Below are 20138 nucleotides of genomic sequence, written 5' to 3'. Positions count from 1 at the left end.
GTGAGACTTAGATAAATGGCCTCATGAAAGCCAGAAGCCTCAGCCTGAGAAGAAATACGTTTCCTGTGTTCTTCCCTGTGCTCTGTGGTGGCATATGCCACAGTCGTTCTGTGAAGGTGGCATTTTCATTTAGTGGCACCTAAATAGATTTTTAAGGAAAGAAGCAGTGGAGGATGGGGGGAGTTACCATTGCAGTGTCCATACTAATTCCTAGAAGCCTTTCAAGATTTAGGGTCAACAACAATTCAGTAAAGAAAGGGCCCATTAGGTAAATTTGGCTGTGCAAATGCTAATTGAAAGTCCTCCTCTGCAATTCAGTCCTGTTCCCTCTTCCTTTCTTTAGTCAGCAGGGTCCCATGGTGACTGGTTCTGAACGAAATCATCCCCTTCAACAGTTACCATGGCAACCGGGACGTCAGTGAAGCAGGAAAGACCCTGCACAAAACTGTTCCTGCCGGGCTCCCTCTCTGAGTTGGAGAACTGGGCCCTGCCTGAGGCCTAGGGATGGGACTAAAGACATCTGGACGTGCACACTCAAGAAATCTTACGTTTGCCTGTCATTGTGCCTGTGAGCGTAGATATATGGGCATATGGTAAACTGTGTAATGAGAATTTCCCCTCCCCCCAAAAACCATGGAGCATGTTTAAAGGGTGGGGATGGGTGGTGGGATGGGGCCGGGGAGGTAGACATGGGATAGTCTTTTTAGGTTTAATGATATGTAAAAATTATATTTGTGTTTATAAGGTTACAGTAAGTTGATAGTAGGGGAGGTTGGGGCCTTACATATATATAGCCTGATGTATATTTAGACACAAGACCTCAGGGGAAATATTTTTAAAATATTTTTATTTACCCGAGAGTGAAATAGACAAATGGCTTTAAGGAGCTCTGAAGGGGGGTGTAATGCTGTCCGTGGTGCTGAACACTTGATTGTCTCAGATGTGCCAAGGGGGCTCTGGAGGGAGGTTAGGGAACACCTTGCCATGTTAGGGTACTGATGATAAGAAAGAAAGAGACGGCCTGGGGAGAAAGCATTCTTTCCTTCCCTTCCAAGCAATTCTGAATGCCCAGGAAAAATGTTCAGATGAAAAATAAAACAAAAAAGAAAGCGGAGAAGCCTGGAGGTTTGGATGGTTGAATCTTCCCCTTTTCATGTGGAGATTTTTGGTCCGAGCCAATCAGGTCGGAGATTTCTGCTGCTATGCTCCTGAAAGGAAAAGTGGGGGAAGGGAGAGAGAAGCCGGCCACATTCTCCCCTGGAGCCACATGATCCATTTCCCATGTGACACATTCCAGAGCCCTGGAAAGGAGAAGGGAGGGGCACCAAGAGAGTGGGGCTGGGGGCGGGAAGATGGTTTAACAGTCAACCCTGCACAGCGTCATCTTGTCTTCCTACCAGGAAGCAGGCTCTCAGCCAAGGGGAAGGCAGAGGACAGATATGGATGTGTTCCCAAGCTTCCCTGGTGGTTTATGGCATTCTCCAAACTCCTCTGCAAGGGCTGTTCCTGACCAAGAAGACCCAAGGAGACCGTTTCTGAAATAAAGTCCGGATGAAGGTATGTGCTAGAGATCCCGCGGTTTTGTGGCTGAAATTTGGCTCAGAGGACATAATACCTTCTGTTTTCCAGACAATTTCGAGATTTTGTCCTGGCTTAGACGCTGGTTCGGGGCTTTAGATTTGTCACAGGTCCAGAAAAGATGCCTAGGTAGTTCTGTAAAATGAACAATTCACCACAGTCACTGCCTGTTGAAGAAAAACGAGATGGGAATTGTATATAGTGATAATTAATAAAACAAAGCACTCATTGCTGAAAAGCATTTTTTTCATTGAATCCTGGAAAGAGGGAAAAAGATAATATTACTGACACCAGCCAGATTTCATTGTCACTGCAATAAAATCCTGTTTCATCCTTTTTCAGCTGCTTATTCTGTGCCAATGTTCCCCGAGGTTATTGGCAGTGGCTTAGGGAGCCTGAGTGGGCTGGCGTGCTGTTTCTTTGTGCTGTGTGATCGTCTTCCTTCTGATGTTCCTAATACCAGGAGTGCTTGTGATTGTTTCCAGCTCTCTTAGGGACAGTAGACTGTCACCAAATTCCATATCTTTCAGAATAGCTACCAAGAGGGCTTCCAGGAAGTTCTCAAAGGAATCTTCCGAAGTTACAGGCTAAAAGAATCTGCCATGCACTCAAATCTTGATATCTTTGACTATTTCTATCCAGCACAAAGAGACGAGCTAGCAGATTTACATTTTATTTTGTCTTTATTTAACGAATACTTGTAAAGTTCTTGTTATGTGTAAAGCATCATTCTAAGCACAGTCAGTTATTTAATCCTTATATAACCCTCTGGGGGAGTTATTATTAGTACCCACATTTTGGAGACGAAGAAACTAAGGCACAGAGAAGTTAGGGAATTTTCCCAAGGTCACACAGCTAGCAAATAGGAGAAACAGGGTTTGGACCCAAGAAACTTGACCCTAGAATCCATGATCTTAACCACTTAACTATGCTGCTTCCCTGCTCCTATTATTTCAAATGATGTCAACAGTTGATTTGGCTACAAATTTTGTTCAGCTGATGCTACTAGAACATTGAATCAGCTTTCCTGGCTAAAACAGACCCCCAGTGAAATCTATAGTAATCTTGAATTATCCCAGTAGTCACATTCTGTACCCCCAAATAACCCAGTAAGTAATTACCTGTTCTTCTCTTCCCCTTGTGCTGTATAGATATCTGGTGGTAAAACACTGTATTGCAATGGTGACCAAATGATGTCTAAAGGAAAAAAGAAATCTAAAATTACATCATGGTTCATTTTTTTTTTTTAATCAAACCTAGAAACATTCTTCCATCCTCAGGACCTAGTAATAAGACCAGCCTAAGCATATTAACAGTACTTACCTGGTTTTCAAAATAAAATAAATAGATTAAAAACTTCTGAAATTATAAACACAAACTATGTTATCAAACTGAGTAGATTTATTGCTTTAAAATAATATTATCATACTTTAAAATAGGGAATAGATTTCTCTTTTTGCAAATTAATTTAGGTTTTTAAGGGGAAAAGAGGAATTTTTTTTAACTTCTGGAAATATCTGAAATATAAGGGCTACCTCCTTTTGGTTACCTCCTTTTGGTTACCTCCCTTTGGTCTGTGTAGTTTCCCTTTTGGCCCTTGACAAGAAAAGATGACTGATCTCATTCTTATATGCTGTGGGAAAACTTAGAGAAGTTACTTTGTATCAGAGATACAAAGAGGAAGAAAAGGGGGTAGGAATCCAAAATTTGTGAAATTCCTCACTATATAGTGTTTCCTTCACGGTTTCAATTGAAGAGAATACTTTGAGAGGAAGGAGTCCCCTTGACACCTTAAACTTTATTGAACCTTAGTTCTTAGATTTGATCCCTGCTGAAATCAGCATTTCCCTGGAACAAGTACACTTAACGCTAGCTACTATAGTCATCCGAAGTCAGCTTCTAGACAGAAGGGACCATCTCCTTCCATCTCTGGCTTTCTAGCACTTAGCACCCAGCCCGTTTATGATATCTACAGTGTCTCAGTGTACCCTTGCGAATGAAGAATGGGAAGACTCAAGACTGACAGCATTCTGGGGGCCCATGCCTATTTTGTTTTGCATGCTTTTATGGGGAGGATAGTGAGGAGGTAAAAGTGTAGTAGGAGAGAACTTGGCAACAGTCAATATTATGTCTGAAATGTACATATGCTAGTCAGACAGACCCTGGAGCAATAGCAGACTAGAGTTCCAGAAGGATCCATAAATTATTTCCTGGTTATTACCAATCCCCCTGACATTTTATTTATATTTAGAATGAAGTTCTCCTGATATTTTTATTTACATGTAGATGGGGGCACCCCAAATAGTCTCATTTTCCTCTGACGTTTTGCCTGGCACCGTCTCCCCGTGTTGAAATAGTTCACCTTGGGTTGAGAGTGAATGTGGTGAGAAGGTCGGTTCCTGCCCCAGGCAATCCTGCCCTAATCAGCTGTGCCTCCCCTCGCTAGAACACTTCACCAAGAGCCCACCCGGTAGGACTGCAAGACTCCTCCCTGGAGAACCATGGGATCTTCAGAGCCAGAGTGGGTTGAGCCAGACTGCCTTTTCCACGCCGTGGCAATTAGGACCTGAGTACGAAAGATTGTCTCAGGCATCTTGAAAGGTTGCTTAGGATTTGAATTTAAGTTAGCAGTCTAACCTGGCTTAAAATAGTCACCCCTATAGAATATAACCTATTCTATTCTTTTTCCATCTGATTAAGTCATTAAAGAGCATTAAGAGTGGGGTTTGTGGTGACGGTTTGGGTCCTTGAATCCTGTCTACTCATCCTCCTGGTCTTTAGTGTGACCTGGAGTGAATGAGGGGTGGAAAAGAAACAGCCCTGCTGGAAGCAAGGTACAGCCAGGCCAGTGCTGCCTGCCCACCGCACGCTTGCCGGCCTTCTCAGATGAGCCAGGCTAGTGCACACAAGAGGCTTAGATCTGGAAGCCTCTCTGGGCTTCCTACTCATCCTTCTCAAAACTGAAAGGGGGCAGTCCTCTCTACCAGCTGAACAGGAGAAGTAGAATAGAGAGAAAGTGGAGCGGTTCCTCTGGAGGAGAGGCCTTGCCAAGAGTGCTTTCAGCTTGGAGGCTAGGGATGAAAGAAGAAACAAGAAGAAGGACAATGGACTTGTCCCTCAGTGGGCATGTGGAAGTGATGCCTGGGTCCTGCTTTTCACTCTTAGTAACTTCCCGCTGCTAGTAAGCCCTGCCTGCTGAATTATCAGGTCCTTTCCTAGGATGTATATGTGGGGAGGTGGAAAGAATAGAGAGAAGGACCAAAGTGTGGATGCAATTTCTCCTCTGAACCCAGGTGAACAGTGGGTTGAGATGGGAGGTGGCTTCTCCAAGAGGACAGTTTAAAAAGCAAGAGGGGAGTTACCATCATGACTATATTTCCCTGTTTATAGAGTCACTTTTCCTGGGCCAAACTTTGAAAGCACCCATCTCTTGGAGCCTGTCATTCAGCATATTTCCAAGACACTGGATGTCTGTCATGTTTAATCCTGATGGAAGCTCTCTGATATGCATTATTAGCCCCAGTTTCTGATCAGGAAACTGAAGCTCAGAGTAACTAATCTGCCCAAAGTCACATACAACAAATAAAGCCAGGATCTGAATCCAGATCTTTCTGATTCTGTGCTCTTTCCACTATGTCACAAAATAAAGTTCTTTCCTCTACATTCTTTTAAAAAAAGTGTTTTTGGATATTAGGGTAATACAAATACAGTTCTAGAAAATTTGGAAAATATAAAGAAATATAAAAGTGTAATGAAAATAAAAATCAGTCATGGTCTGGCCACCTAGAAACAACTTATTTTAAAATTTTGGTGTTTTTCTTCTCAGTCTTTTTCGATGCATCTAATGGTAATGAAAGTAAACATTTGTTAAACACTAGCTTTTTTCCAGACATTGTTCTTAGCTCCTGTCTGTGTCGTTTATTTTATTCTCACAACAAATCAAGAAGGTGGACACTGTTTTTATCCTAATTTTACTGGTGAAGACACTCAATAAGCACATAGATGTTTAGTAACTTATTTAGGTAACAGGTGATTTGAAACCCAGGCAGGTTGGCTTGAGAGCAGGGTTTCTCAATCTCCACACTGTTGGCCTCTTGGATCAGATAATTCTCTGTTGGGGGTCGGGGGGAAGCTGTCCTCTTCATTGTGGAATGTGTAGCAGCATCCCTGACCTCTACCTACCAGACGCCAACACTTTCCTCCCCGAGTTGTGACAACCAAGAATGTCTCCTGATATTGCCAAATGTCCCCTGGGAGGCAAAATGACCTCTGAACCACTAGTCTAAGAGCCCGTGCTGTCAACCATGCATTATGGTTGAGATAACGTAGCCTCTTCACATTTTAAATGTGTTCAGAGTTATTTTCTTCTACATCTGAAGAAGGGAATACACCTTTGAATTTGGAGGCAGGCTATGAAGACTCCCTGGGATGTCAGTGGCTTTAAAGAGCATAGGCAGGAAATTAATTATTTCCAGGGAAATGCTAGACTTTTGTAACAGGTTTGTCATATCCCACCGTTGCCCAGTGTGGAGAATAGCCATGTTTCTTTCTCTTATTACCTTTTCCTGGTTCTATGTGTCAGGCACCCTTAGCCTTCAAGAATTCAGATTTCAGGTGTACACTTATGGTATAGCAGGGCAGTGCTTATCAACCAAAGTGTCAAAATATGTCCCAAACAAAAAATGTCTGTTGCAAATAATTTCTAGCTGATAAAATACCAAAGTTTGCTGGTGATTCATTTTTTAAAAAACTAATTAGAATAAATGTAAGGGTATCTACATAATTATTTTCTTTTCAACATGACTTCTAGGTTGAAGATTGTAGGCTGAGCTCCTGGTGTTACACGTAATTCTGGATGTGTCCGTAAGAGTGTATCACATGTATGGACACATTTGTCACATCTGCCTCCGAAGAAGAGGTTGAAAATTGCTGGTGTTGGTGATTTTGGTCAATCATTGCTGACATGCAGAGAGGATTAAAATAAGAAGCACTGAGAAGTGATAGCAGTAGCATTTTAACTTATAAAATGTCTAAAAATATATGGCACTAAAAAATATATTAACCATGTGAAACATATGCAGATACATGTTCAGCCATATTTTCAGTCACATCTGACCACATATATAGTTGCATAATTTGTCCATGAAAAATACATGTTACTGCAAATTCAAATCTAACTTCTGCTCCATGAATTTGAAGGTTGCTTTCTTGGAAAACCCTGATTGAAGACAGTGGTGCAGATCAAAATTTCCCCAGAGTGTTGATGTGAACTTGACGTGAGACAGAATGTAAATGCTTCTGAAAAACGGAAGTTCTTAGTAACTTCCTGTTTGGTGCTTACACTCGGTTCTTAACAAATCCTTCACCTTCTTTTCAAATAGCTATAAATCATATCTACTGTACAGCTCTTTGCTTTGAGTGTAATGAGTCTGCTCTTTGCCTCCCCCCCCTTTCCTATTTCAGTCATACAACTAAAGATGTTGATACTGAAATCAGAGATTGGACATAAAACTGAACATTTCCCTCCCAAACTTGGACTCAATGAGCACACGGCAACTATTCAAAAACTGTTTGTTGTAATAAATTAAATTGAATTTGGCGAGGTGCAAATTCTGGGGCCAAATTGTTTTCTTCAAAATTTGGAAGATCCCTTACGAGGAGGAGAGGTGTGGAAAGTTGGTTGAGGACAGTCAGGGGTTCTAGCAAGTGTTTCTTCCTGCTGAGAAGTTTGCTGTTACATGGGATGGGAAGCAAACACAGGTGGCAGGTCTTCTTAGACCAGACCGCTTCTTGCAAGGAATCTTCAGTAAGAGATTATTGGCACATCCAGGATAATTAGTGAGGAGGGCTTGGCTGGCCCCTCTGTACAATTCATCTCTCCTTTGGAGACCCAGACTACCAATCTTGGACAGCAGAGGCTCAAGAACTGGGCCCCAGCAGCCCTAAACAGCTTCCCTGTCCTCCCATCACAATGCACTTTCAGGATGCACTCTCCGCCAGGTGAAAGTGGTGGATTATAAGTTAAATGAAAGTGTGTTGCTCGTCACAATGTCTACCTATCAGTTGTAGTTCATAGAGCAAAAATGGTCCTAGAAATCATCTAGACCAACTCATTCATGTTGCAGATATGGAAATAGAGATTCAGGGAGATTAATTTACTTAAGGTCCTTACACCGATGTAAAAATAAGACCTGGGCCTCTTGACTTGCTGTTCAGTGCTTATAATCATAATTATAACTTAGGTTTCTTAGTCTCCAGTCTAACATTTAAGGTGAAGTAGAAAGTGCTACATTCTTTAAGCTTTTGGGGGTTTCTAATATTCTAGATGATGGTGGGGTAGTGGAAAGTGATAGAATGGCTGGTATGAGTTTCAGTTTTCACACTCAGTTATATAACAAATGCTATATTGAATTAGTTTCTATTGCTGCTGTCACAAATTAACACAAACTTAGTGGCTTACAATAATGGCCATTTATTACATCATAGTTCTGCGGGTCAGGAGTCTGCGTGGGCTTGGCCAGTTTCTCTGCTTAGAGTCTCACAAGGCTTCAAGGTGTTGGCAGGACCATGCTCCTTTTTAGAGGCTCCAGGGACGATTCCCCTTCCAAGCTCATTTCGGTGGTTGGCAGAATCCAGTGCCTCGTGATTTAGGACCAAGGTCACGTTTCTTTGATGGCTCTCAGTTGGGGGCCACCAGTAACTCCCAGAGGCCTCTCCCTGGTTCTTGCATGTGGGCCCCGGCATCTCAGAGCCAGAACAGCACGTTGATTCCTTCTCACGCTTGGAATCTCTCTCTGGCTTCTGCCGCATCTCTCTGCTACTAGCCGAGAAAGTTCTCTTTGTAAGGGCTCATTAGTTTGGGTCCCCCTGGATAAACCAGGATAATCTTCCCATTTTAAGTTCCATAACCTTAATTGTATATGCCGAGTCCCTTTTACTATATAATGTAACATATTCACAGGTTCCAGGATTGGGGCATGGGCATCTTTGGGGGCCCAAAGTGATTATCTTTCCTTTTCAGCCTCTGGAGAGAGGAAGGCAAGGAAGGAGTTGGGAATGGCCATTGGGTAACCAACCAACCATCTGCCATCCATTTTGGTTCCCCATTCTGCTATATTTTTCTCCATAGCACTAACCATTTCTTTATTAATTGTGTTGTTTTTCTTATTTAGCTGTGTAATATTGTTTCTCCCACTAGAGGAAAGCTCCATAAAAGCAGAGACCTTGTCTGTCTAGTTAACTTCTGTATCTCCAGCATTTAGCACAATCCTGACTCACACTAAGTGAAAAAGATTTGGATACTTTGTGTGATTGAGGACCACTTTGCATATACCATCCTAACACATTAGTCATTTCTTACGGTGAAGTTGCTTGGTGTTTCTTTTTCCTTTTCCCATTTTATCTGACCACCGACTTTGTGAGAACAGTAGGGAGGGAAGTTCCGTGTCATTAAACCATTCCACACAGAACCCTACTAAGTGGCAGTTAGGGTGGGAAATACCGGATAGTGTCCTTTATATATTCCCCCAAAGAGGAGCCAGTATGACCTAACATTTTCTCCTGCAACTTGGTTTGCAGAGAATTTGGGGAGGATTGCAGCTTGTGGTCAACATAAACCTCCACATGGGGTGAAGCTCGGGCTCCTTTCTGAGATCATAGATCTCAGAGAGAGACGGAGTCTCAGAGGTCACTGCTCTACTGATAATATGTAAAAAAATTTACTCTTTAAGTAGTAGTTACATTTTAAATGGAACTTTGGTGCTCACTTCGGCAGCACATATACTAAAATCAGACTTTGACTTTAAAAGAATGATGCTCTGATGGTGATAGAAGCCTTCCTGGTTTCTGGAAATCATGCCAAGGATGCTGACTTTGTTTATTTCTAATATTTTAGAATTCGTGTAAAGAACAAAGAAAGGTAAAGGTGATAGAAGAGGAATAGTTCCTTAAATCTAGATATCTAGAAATTTCTCACCCAGAAATGTCGTTGTGGGTTATTTTGTGATGTTAGAAGAGGCTGTTCTGAAAATCCTTCTCTGTTCAAAAAATCATGTTCTCCTTGAAAGCATAACCAATATTCAAACAAAAAGAAAATGTGCCAAGTCTGGTCTCAGGAAACTGCTTGATCCCAGTTTGGAAACAAACTGAAAGGCATAGACCTGGAAATATTACGGAGGAATATTTATATATCTTGTATAACAGGAGGAAAGGGAAAAGGGCATTAGGGAAAATTCCAGGCTTATAAGTCGTGATGCTAGTGGTCTCAGATGGTGGAGAAGAAACTTGGTTTTCATTGAAAGTATGAGGTTCTTTTGCAATTATTCAAAATTATATAAAGGAAATAATTTAAGCAGGATAGACTCTATATGCTTTTGAGAAAGACATAGTCAATCCAGTTATATTTACATCTTTTGGTTTAGGTTATAGAAAAAGGTTTTATCTGGCTAACATGTCACTACAAAATCATCCCCAACTTGGAGAAAGGTTATGTTTATTTATTTGGACCCCAATGACTTTCCCCTTAAAAACAATGTTGTGAATGATGATTAGGTCCCCAGGCCCCTTCACAAAAGCCATTCATCCTTAACAGTGCTAAATTATGTGACTAATGTTAGTATTATCGCTATAGTATGTGATGTGGTTACTAAAATTTGCTTGTCATATGGCTTAGAAGACTTTTATGGGCTGACAGTAGTAAGAGTGCTAATTTTTTCAGCACTCGCTATGTGCCAGACACCAAGCTAGGTGTGTTTTAGAACTACAGTAGGATAACACTGATTGAATGTTTTTCTCATACCAGGCAGATTGACTTGTAATAACTCATTTAACTCCTGTGCATCTGTTATCTCATTTAATCCTCATAATAATCAAATGAGATAGGGACTAATTGTCCCCATTTTACAGATGAGAACACTGGAATCAAGAGGGTTAGATAACTTGTTTTGGATCACACAACTAGTTAGTGAGTGACAGAGGAAGGACGCACACTTCAGCTGTCTGCTTCAAAGCATGCACACATAACCACTTCGCAATATTCCTGTATTGTGAGATGAAAAATAAATGTTTTTCAGCAGAAGATTATGTTCTAGGTGTGTAGGTTTGTCAGATTTAGCTAATAAAAATACAGGACACCATTTAAATATTGTAGGAGATATTACATGAGACATACTTATGCTAAAAAATTATGTGTTATTTATCTGAAATTCACATTTAACTGGGCATTCTGTATTTTATCTGGCAACCCTATCTGAGTGGCACATTATGAGAACACGTCTCTGTCTCTCTGGTTTTCCTCTTCCCCACCACAGTCATGCTGGTGGCTACCTGGGCCTTAACGTAGTTCTGTAAAGCACATAGCTCAGTGTCCGCACCAGAGCCATAGCTCAGAGCCAAAAGCAAGATAGGAACTCAGGAAGCTTCTGAAGAGCGTATGGGACCTCCTTAGCCATTTGTAAATTCAGGGATGTGTGTAAGTTCAGGACTTCGGGATAGGTTGCCCCGTAAACTCTGCCCTACTGGAAGCGGTGGGCTGGTCAACGTTTAACAACTGGCTCTTCAGGGGAAAAACCTATTTGTGATGTTTGTCAGTTTCATGGTGTGAATATTCCTACCATGGCTGATTCATGATACCAACATGATGTCACTGAACTTGGAGTTGGGAAGGAATGTGTACAGCTGTCTCTGAGGAGCCCCATGCAAGCCGGTCCCAGTCCACCTCTGTTCCATTCTTATTTCATATATAGGTAAATCAGGCCTATATAACAGTGAAAGATTTAAGGAAAATATCTACCACCATTATATTTCCTAAATTACAACAATTAAAATTTAAAAGAGAATTTCCTACTCAGGGAAATACTGTTGATCCAACTTTTTCTGCATTTTAATCAAACTGAAGTCTGGAGTTCTGCTTTCATTCTGCATTTAAAAGGCAACAAGTTGATCATCTGTGATAATGAATTTCCAATATTCTCACATTCTTTATTCTGAAGAAAGGCTGTATTTCTAGACCAGCATTTCTACTGCACTTTTGATGCTAAGCCTCTGTGCAGTATATAGTGGGAGTGATTTTTTTTCCCCCAAATGTTCACTGTGTCACATATTTCTCAGCTAGCATATTGAACAGATGTATCTGTGGGTAGCAAGAGGCTGTGGGGGAATAACTTTATATTCCTATGTTTGATTGAGAAGTCCATGTACAGCCAGTTTGACTGTCTGAATTCACATCCAGCCCATTGTGGCTTTCCAACAGTATGACCTTGGGGAAGAACTTCAGTTTTTCTCAATTGTAAAACAGGACTAATCATGTTACCTACCTCGAAGGGCTACGCATATGAAGTACCAGACACATAGTAAGCACAAAATAAATACTAACTCTTTGTAGTAGTAATGTTATAAATACTGTCATCGTTGTAATTAATCTCATTAGTAAACAGCCAATGTATCTGCTTAGGTGCAGCAGATACTTTCCCTTCTACAGAAAATGTTTCCGTTCATTTTTTTTTCCCAACCAAACCATATAAATATTCAACATTATAAAATTCTAATTTGCCATTAAATTTTTAAACAAATGTCAGAAAAAAATGGTCTTCCTATATTATGAGAACATCTGTGGATCTTTATAATTTCAGGAGGGAAAAACAAATCTGTTGTTAGGGTTTTTTTGAGTCTAGAAGAAACCTAACCAGCAAGGATGTGCTTATCCAGGAATAGCCGCCGGCAAACTGTGAAGTAAACACAGTTTCTCATCTGTGCCCCTCTATTGTGGTCCTTTCATTAGTTTCTAATCATTCATACATTCAGCCATCCATCAAAATACGATTTTCAAAAAGTTAAAATCATGACTGTCACGATTTTCAAAAAGAAGTTAAAATGACTGTCATTCATCATGACTCATTCAAATATAGAATGAACACCATATCAAAGATTTATTAACTTATTACTGAAGGAACTGATCAGATAATCAGGTTGCTTCCAAGAGCATTTGAATAAATGGATATTTATAGGGTTTTTTTTTTTGTCATTGCTGTTGTTTGTTTCCTTAAATAATGTGAGCATAAGATTGCTAGGAGGCACAGAGCTGGTTACTGTCGTACAGGGCAATAAGTCTATAACCTTTGGGGTTATTTTATCTACTAGACAGAAATTTGCATGTTAGCGTGTAATGTCTGGGCGCTAGTCATATAGTAATAGCAAAATCAAGCACAGATACATTCTTCCAGAGAATTAAATAATCCTTGGGGAAGCCCATTTAACAATGTCATAGCATGACATTAAAATGTTATGCTATGGGGACCTCCCTGGCGGTCCAGTGGTTAAGACTCCACGCTTCCAATGCAGGGGCTTGCGTTCGATCCCTGGACAGGGTGCAGCCAAAAAAAAACACTTACGCTATGCTCTCTGTGCCTTATTTTCAAGTATTGGATAATTTTTCTTAACACCTCTATCCATTTTTTTATTCAGTAAACCTTTATTAATATCTGTATGCCCCAGGGATATAAGGACACAGTCACTGTCCTTAAGGAACTCATAATGCAACAGGGGAGACAACGTTCAAAATAAAAATTACAGTATAAAATGATAGACATATCATTTTATATATAGACCCAGACCTCTGTAATGATGGGACTCTCCAGGGTCCCATTATTTCAGAGGTCCCCCAGTCCCTAGCTGTACACCATGTCAACCCATCCACCATTTTCCCCACCTATATATTAAAACCCATCTCTTAGATCCCAATAGATGAATAATTCCTCTCTTAGATAATATATAGATAGAGATATATTTTAAAATAGGGGCCCTCAATATCAACCCAATGGAGTGTGTCATGTGGCAGTCTCCGAGTTGGTTGGGAACAAACAGGTTGAGCAGGAAAGAGGTGAAGAAGTCTTTCTTGTTGCTGCTATAATTACTGAATATGGATGACCCAGACATAATTATGAATTCCGCAGCCCTTGTATTTCAGAAACACCCCCTTGAAGATGTATTTATTTCCAAATTAATGGAGCAGGGGAGACCTTTCTGAACTTTTACTTTGGGACCCTAGAATTTAGTTATAATATGGCAGACCATGTTTTCTGGGAGGGGGGTGCAGGAGGCTGTCTGTGGTCACCTAAACTACCTTGACTGTCCCTTAAGTGAGAGTTGACCTGGGTGACTTCAGTTTCACCTGCCCTGCTCTGCTCTGCTCTGGAGCCATGTTTTCCCCTGTCTCCATGGTCACCAGCGTTTCGGCTCTCTGAGAACACACGGCGATTTTCTGTCTCTGCATTTAATTCTCCTAGCAGAGCCACCTAGAGTAGGAGGCCTGTATTTCAGTTCTCTGTACTTATGGAGTCAATTCAGTAAATAGCTAACAAGCGATTATTAATGTAAAGAACTTCAGTGGAAGCTGTAGAGCACAGACAAAGAATAATGCCCTTTTCCCAGGACCCCATAGTTAATGAGAGAAGACAGAAACATGGAAGCCATTCTAAAGCAGTGATTGTTAGTCTGGGCTGCGCGTTGGGATCACCTGGGGAACTCTGAAACATCCCGATGCCCAGGCTGCACTCCAGAGCAATTAAATCAGAATCCCTGAGGGGGGCTTCCCTGGTGGCACAGTGGTTGAGAATCTGCCTGCCAATGCAGGGGACACGGGTTCGAGCCCTGGTCTGGGAAGATCCCACATGCCGCGGAGCAACTAGGCCCATGTGCCACAACTACTGAGCCTGCGCGTCCGGAGCCTGTGCTCCGCAACAAGAGAGGCCGCGACAGTGAGAGGCCCGCGCACCGCGATGAAGAGTGGCCCCCGCTCACCGCAACTAGAGAAAGCCCTGGCACAGAAACGATAGACCCAACACAGCCAAAAATAAATAAATAATTTAAAAAAAAAGAATCCCTAAGGGTAGGACCCAGGCATCTGTATTTTTTTTCAAAGCTCCCTGGGAGAGTTTGTGTTGCTAAGCTAGAGAGCCATGGCTCTAAAGCAAAACAAAGTGGGAAGAGGAGCAACAACATGCTCTGTGAGCAAGGAATCCACAGCCATTCTGTATATTCTTATCCACTGTGTGACCACATTTCAGCCCATGAATGTGGAAAATGTAACCTCTCATTATAACCATGGGGAAAATGTAGGTCAGTTTGACTGTAGGGCACTTAGAGACTGTATAGTCTGGGAGGTATGGTCTGCAGAAGACTATACCTCTAAGGGGAAAAGGGCCCAAAAAAGAGCAGCCCTAGAAGGAAGACCCCCAAATCATTCCACATGCTTTCTCCCTCCCTTGTAATGTTTGGGGCTTTTTAAAAAACCCCTTGTGTTCCTGAAGAAGGGACCTTCATCCTCCAGGTCCCCGGCTTACACCTCACCTCCTTTGTGAAGGCTTTCCTTTCCTTCCCCCATCCCAAGAAGAATCGGGTCCCTATTTTTCTCTGTCACTTAACTCCCTATCTACTAATTATACTTATTATAGAATTTAGTTATACTATGGCAGACAGCTCATTTATACATTTACCCTTTTATGAGCCTTACTTTTCGTTGTTCTCCTAGTACCTAGCATAGTTTCTTGGTGTATTGAATAAGTAAACAGAGCTGCAGCACTTTTAGGTCCAGTCAGAAAAGTCATGCCATCAAGCAGGGGAGACCTAGACTGGAGAACTCCTCAGGCTGCCTCGTTCCATTTCTGAGCAGCGGGATCCTGCGCTTCCAGGCGGGAGTGTGTGGGGCGGGGGCGGGGGCGGGGCGTCAGAGAAATTGGTGGACACACTAGTTGATGTAAAGCAGCTGGAGGAAAGGATGGACGAGGGCCTCGCAGCGCTTTGGTGGTAGTGGTGATCTTGCTTTTCACCTGCAGAGTTTTGCTGTGAGAGGAAGAAAGAAACAGAAGGAAGTTCACAGGTTTCAAAGTGTGTGTGGAGCCATGGGAAAGTGCCTGTGCTCCCAGCTCCTGTTGTATTTAGGCCACAGGCATCCCCCAAGAGTTTAGAACAGCTCCTTCTGTCTGGGAAAATAGCTCGTCTGTTTTATTTTTAAACTTTAAATCTTTTTAAAAAATTGTAGGGGTTTTTTTGGGCTTTGGGTTTATTTTTGGAATTTTGTAGGTTTTACACATATAAAGGTGAAAAGATTATTTCAATTTTGTAAGGATAACAGTCATGCATTCCAGATTTTCTAGGACAGTGCTAATTTTAGATCTTATGTCCTGTCTTCAGACCGTGTATCCTAGTTTTTTATATGGAAAGTATGGTAGCTAGTCTTACAATTTACTATCAACCAGTCAGCCGTGCTTAAAGGTCTTTTATTAAAATGGCTAATTACCTTACATTTCTCTTTGAGAAATCAAGTAGGGCTGTTTCATGGATCAAAAAAAAGCCTTGAAGGGAACCTGGACCTGGCCTTCACTGCATTGCCCTGAGCCCCAGACTTTTGTTGAATGTGGTTTCTTGGTGAGGACAATATCTATTAACACCCTCTCCCTACCACAAGTCATTGGGAAAACCCTTCAAGGAAAAATAGGTCGGTAAGAACTGTTCTTTCATCTCCCCTCTAAACCCCAGAAACGTTTCTCTCTGAGGTGTAGTGACAGGAGCCCCGGAGAGGGCCGGGAGGCCCTGCTGAGCCTGCTGCTGGTGTGCCCTCCCCTGCACCACCGGCCAGGTGGGATCGCTCTGGTTATTATGGATTCAATCGCTGTGCTTTCTCTTTCTGCTTAATAAATTCAGACCAAATTAAACCCTAATGATCGGACTGCAACCAGTCACCTCAATTTTAATTGAATGGCCCACAATGATACAGGCTTTTTCCCTATTAAAAAGTATACCTTTTTTTTCCCCCCTCACTGAATAGTAGGGAAAAAAATGTTAAAATAAAGGCTGGGTAAAGTTAGAGTTGCTTGCTTACAATCATCTGAATGCCATAAGGTTTCTAGTAACCTGGTTACACGTTCATTAGGGGACATCTTGTATATTCCTCAGTCAGGGTCATTTTGTGAAATACTAACAACAGAATAGCATCAAAATATGTCACTGATAGGTGGCCTATCATCTTTTGGAAAAAAACAGGCTATGTTTATGTGTCATTAAATGCGCTACTTCTGGCTCATGTGAAAGTGTTATGTTTGCTCCATGTGCTCCCATAATGCTTTTGTAATGGAAATTCTAAAGTAAGTAACGACAGGGTCGTTCTCAGTGGCCAGTCAGTCTGTATTCACAGATTTCTGTTAGCTTTTTCCATAGCCGACGCCTGTGTGTTTCCATCTGCCCAAGTTTTCCTCCCTTGCAGCCTCGTTACTTTAGTGGTACAATATTCAGGAACTTCTCACGTACCTACCGGGATTCCAGCAGCACATCATTTGGGGGTAACACCCTAACCATGAGCCAGATTTGAGCTCTCTAACCCTCCGTGATCTCCAGCGTATGAAGGGAACAAGGTTCAGTGTAGGAGTGGGGCTTGCTATGAGTTCCACCACATTTGACTAAGGGTCAGGAGACGGGGAGGCCAGGGAAAGCCTGAGCTGGGATCAGCTGAAAGCATCCTAAAATGAAAGAGAAACGGGGCCAGAGGTCTTTCCGGGTAGCAGTCATGTTTTCCTGCCAACACACAAGCCCTACTCATTGACAGATGACAACCGATCTAAGCGTCAAATAAGATTGTTAGTCTTAGGAATCAATCCGTGTGACACCGTTTTAACGGGAGGCCTCATTCTTCTTTTCTTATCCAGAACTAAGAGGGAAAAAATGAATATGGTTTTTGCTCACAGAATGGATAACAGCAAGCCGCCTTTGGTTGTTCCTACACTTCTGGTGCCCCTCCAAAACCACAGCTGCACGGAAATGGCCTCCCCTCTGCTGAGCCAAGACCTGACGGAGCTTTACGAGGAGCACGGCTGGAGGAGCAATGGAACAGACCTGCACTACAGACCAAACCCCGGGGAAGTGGCCGCAGCCAGCATTTTCTTCGGGGCCCTGTGGCTGTCCTCTGTCTTTGGCAATTCCCTGGTGTGTCTGGTCGTACACCGGAGCAGGAGGACCCAGTCCACCACCAACTACTTTGTGGTGTCCCTGGCGTGCGCCGACCTGCTCGTCAGCGTGGCCGGCATGCCTTTCGTCCTGCTGCAGTTTGCCACCGGCCGGTGGGCCCTGGGCAGCGCCATGTGCAAGGCCGTGCGCTACCTTCAGTATCTCACCCCGGGCGTCCAGGTCTACGTTCTCCTCTCCATCTGCATAGACCGGTTCTACACCATCGTCTACCCTCTGAGCTTCAAGGTGTCCAGAGAAAAAGCCAAGAAGATGATTGCAGCGTCCTGGATCTTTGAGGTGGCCTTTGTGACCCCCGTGTTCTTTTTCTATGGCTCCAACTGGGACAGTCATTGTAACTATTTCCTCCCCTCCTCTTGGGAAGGAACTGCCTATACCGTCATCCATTTCTTGGTGAGCTTTGTGATTCCATCCGTCCTCATAATCTTATTTTACCAGAAGGTCATAAAATACATTTGGAGAATCGGCACCGATGGTCGAACAGTGAGGAGGACAACGAACATCGTCCCAAGGACAAAAGTGAAAACTGTCAAGATGTTCCTCATTTTAAATCTTCTGTTTTTGCTCTCCTGGCTGCCTTTTCATGTTGCTCAGCTGTGGCACCCCCATGAACGAGACTATAAGAAAAGTTCCCTTGTTTTTACAGCTATCACGTGGATATCCTTTAGTTCCTCAGCCTCTAAACCTACTCTGTATTCCATTTATAATGCCAATTTTAGGAGAGGAATGAAAGAGACTTTCTGCATGTCCTCGATGAAGTGTTACCGAAGCAATGCCTACACTATCACAACCAGTTCACGGATGGCCAAAAAAAACTATGTCGGCGTCTCAGAAATCCTCCCCACGGCCAAAGCTGTAGCCAAAGACTCAAGCTATGGTTCATTTGACAGGGAAGCCAAGGAGAAAAAGCTTGCTTGGCCCATTAATTCAAATCTGCCCAATACTTTTGTCTGATTTCTCAGAATTCTTTCAATTACTGTTATGCACCAGAGATTAAAAACTTTAACTGTAAAAACGGAAGCTATTTATATATATATTTTTCAATCAACTTTCTGAGGGAAATGTTTGATTTTGTAAAATGCACTCACTATTGATTTTAGTTTCTGTGTTTTTTATTTTAGTTGCTTTTTGTTTTCGAGGAAGCTTTCACCTTGAGCTTATGGTCAACGGTCCCTTTCCTATATTAGTTACATACATTAAAAAAAAGAATGCTTTCCTACTTTTTAATTTACCAGTAGGTCCAAAAAGCGTAAGCCATATACACAGTCTTTGATTAATGATTCAACCTGGTTTTATTCTGTTTCCTTTTTCTCCTCCCTACTGAAATTTTGTTAACTATGGGCTTCTGTTCCAAATGAAATCTCCTGTGTGACACATTTCAGAGACTTGAATTTCTCTACTAAGCAACATTTAGAAAGTCTTAATATTGTATATGTTTTTACATTACCTTCTGTCCGGATCTGTTCTGGAGAGCGCTCCGTATATTGGAATATATTGGAACTTGCTGGGTAGTCTTCTGTGATCGAATTATAATCAGGATTCTTAGGGAAAGAAAGCTTATAGAGTTGCCTAATTTTGGTCTCTCTCTTTTTCTGTCTCTCTTTCATTCTCCCTTAACCTAACGAGCTGATGATGCCTTGAAACATTTGAGGTGGCCGTGCTGTTTTCCTCACATCTGTGTCCCATCTAGGCTGTGTCCAGGATGTTTACGTCTCTTCTGAGTTAAACTCAAGATAAATGAGCAGGGACCCTGCCTGGGCAAGCCCAGAAAATGCCAAAGGGAGAAGTGCAGATGGGATCTCCCTGCGCTCTGCAGTTCAGGCAGACACCTTTGGCTGCCCGGCGCTGCCCCTATACACTAGGACAGCAAGGGCAAGGAGCGCTTTCTTCTTTCTCCTGGACACTCAGACATGAGGCCGTTTCTCCAGCCAGCGCTTCCTACCCCTCATCTCTCTCCAGGATGTATCATCATACCCTCAGCAAGCTCAGACTCTTCTTTGGCTGTGGTAACTCGAGATTTTCTTCTCTGGTTGCCAGGTCTCCATTATTTCAAATCTAGGACTAGCACATTTTAAAGATGTACTTATTCAAACAATAACGGGTTTACAGACAAGACTGGTGTGCATTTTCACACCCTAGTTAACGAGAATTGCAAATAATAATATCAGTTGTTCAGTGATTTTACCTGTATTATCTCACTTTATCCTCTCAAGTATTCTGTGATGTTCATATTATCATCTCTACGTGACTTGCCCAAGTCAGAGTGTGACCGAGCTGTTTTTCACACTCAGGCCCCCTAACTGCAAGTCTGTTGCTCCTTCCTTGACAAGACAGGTTTCTCTCTAGGGAATACATGAGTAGCCAAACCCATCCAGACCTCTGTGGGCCTAATGGCTGCTGCCTGCGTGGAAATCTTGAGGTCTGGGAGAACGTGGCATTCTTAACAGGAGAGTCTGGAAATTTAGTGAGCTGGCCCTCACCTTTTCCTTGGCTGTGGCTAGGTTCCTGGGCTGGTGGTGCTAAACGTCTGAAATGGGAAAGAAGCTGTA

At 42.4% G+C, this 20138-nt stretch overlaps 2 protein-coding genes across 4 annotated transcripts in view; one reads left to right on the top strand and one right to left on the bottom strand.

The window, feature by feature from the left end:
• Positions 1 to 1400: 1400 nt before the first annotated feature.
• Positions 1401 to 19424, top strand: GPR19 (G protein-coupled receptor 19). The gene is made up of 2 exons (XM_029204756.1): positions 1401 to 1557; positions 17274 to 19424. Exon 2 carries the CDS (start codon positions 17290 to 17292, stop codon positions 18541 to 18543), a length of 1254 nt encoding a protein of 417 aa, XP_029060589.1. The 5' UTR covers positions 1401 to 1557; positions 17274 to 17289; the 3' UTR covers positions 18544 to 19424.
• CREBL2 (cAMP responsive element binding protein like 2) overlaps positions 1548 to 20138 on the bottom strand; it is a 58575-nt gene continuing 39984 nt past the window's right edge. For 2 of the 3 annotated variants that reach the window (XM_029204759.1, XM_029204757.1), the window contains exons 4-5: positions 2700 to 2775; positions 1548 to 1713 (exon numbers count right to left, since the gene is read on the bottom strand). In XM_029204759.1, the coding sequence (XP_029060592.1) occupies positions 1704 to 1713; positions 2700 to 2775 (86 nt within the window). In that variant the 3' untranslated portion in view covers positions 1548 to 1703. Of the gene's footprint in view, positions 1746 to 2699; positions 2776 to 20138 lie in introns of all 3 variants that reach the window. The other variant, XM_029204758.1, reaches the window with a different exon arrangement.

Source organism: Monodon monoceros, unplaced genomic scaffold (genome assembly GCF_005190385.1).
Source record: "Monodon monoceros isolate NGI ecotype Baffin Bay Population unplaced genomic scaffold, NGI_Narwhal_1 Super_Scaffold_6, whole genome shotgun sequence".
In the NCBI taxonomy this organism is placed as follows: domain Eukaryota; kingdom Metazoa; phylum Chordata; class Mammalia; order Artiodactyla; family Monodontidae; genus Monodon; species Monodon monoceros.
This window is presented reverse-complemented; position numbering and strand designations above follow the sequence as displayed.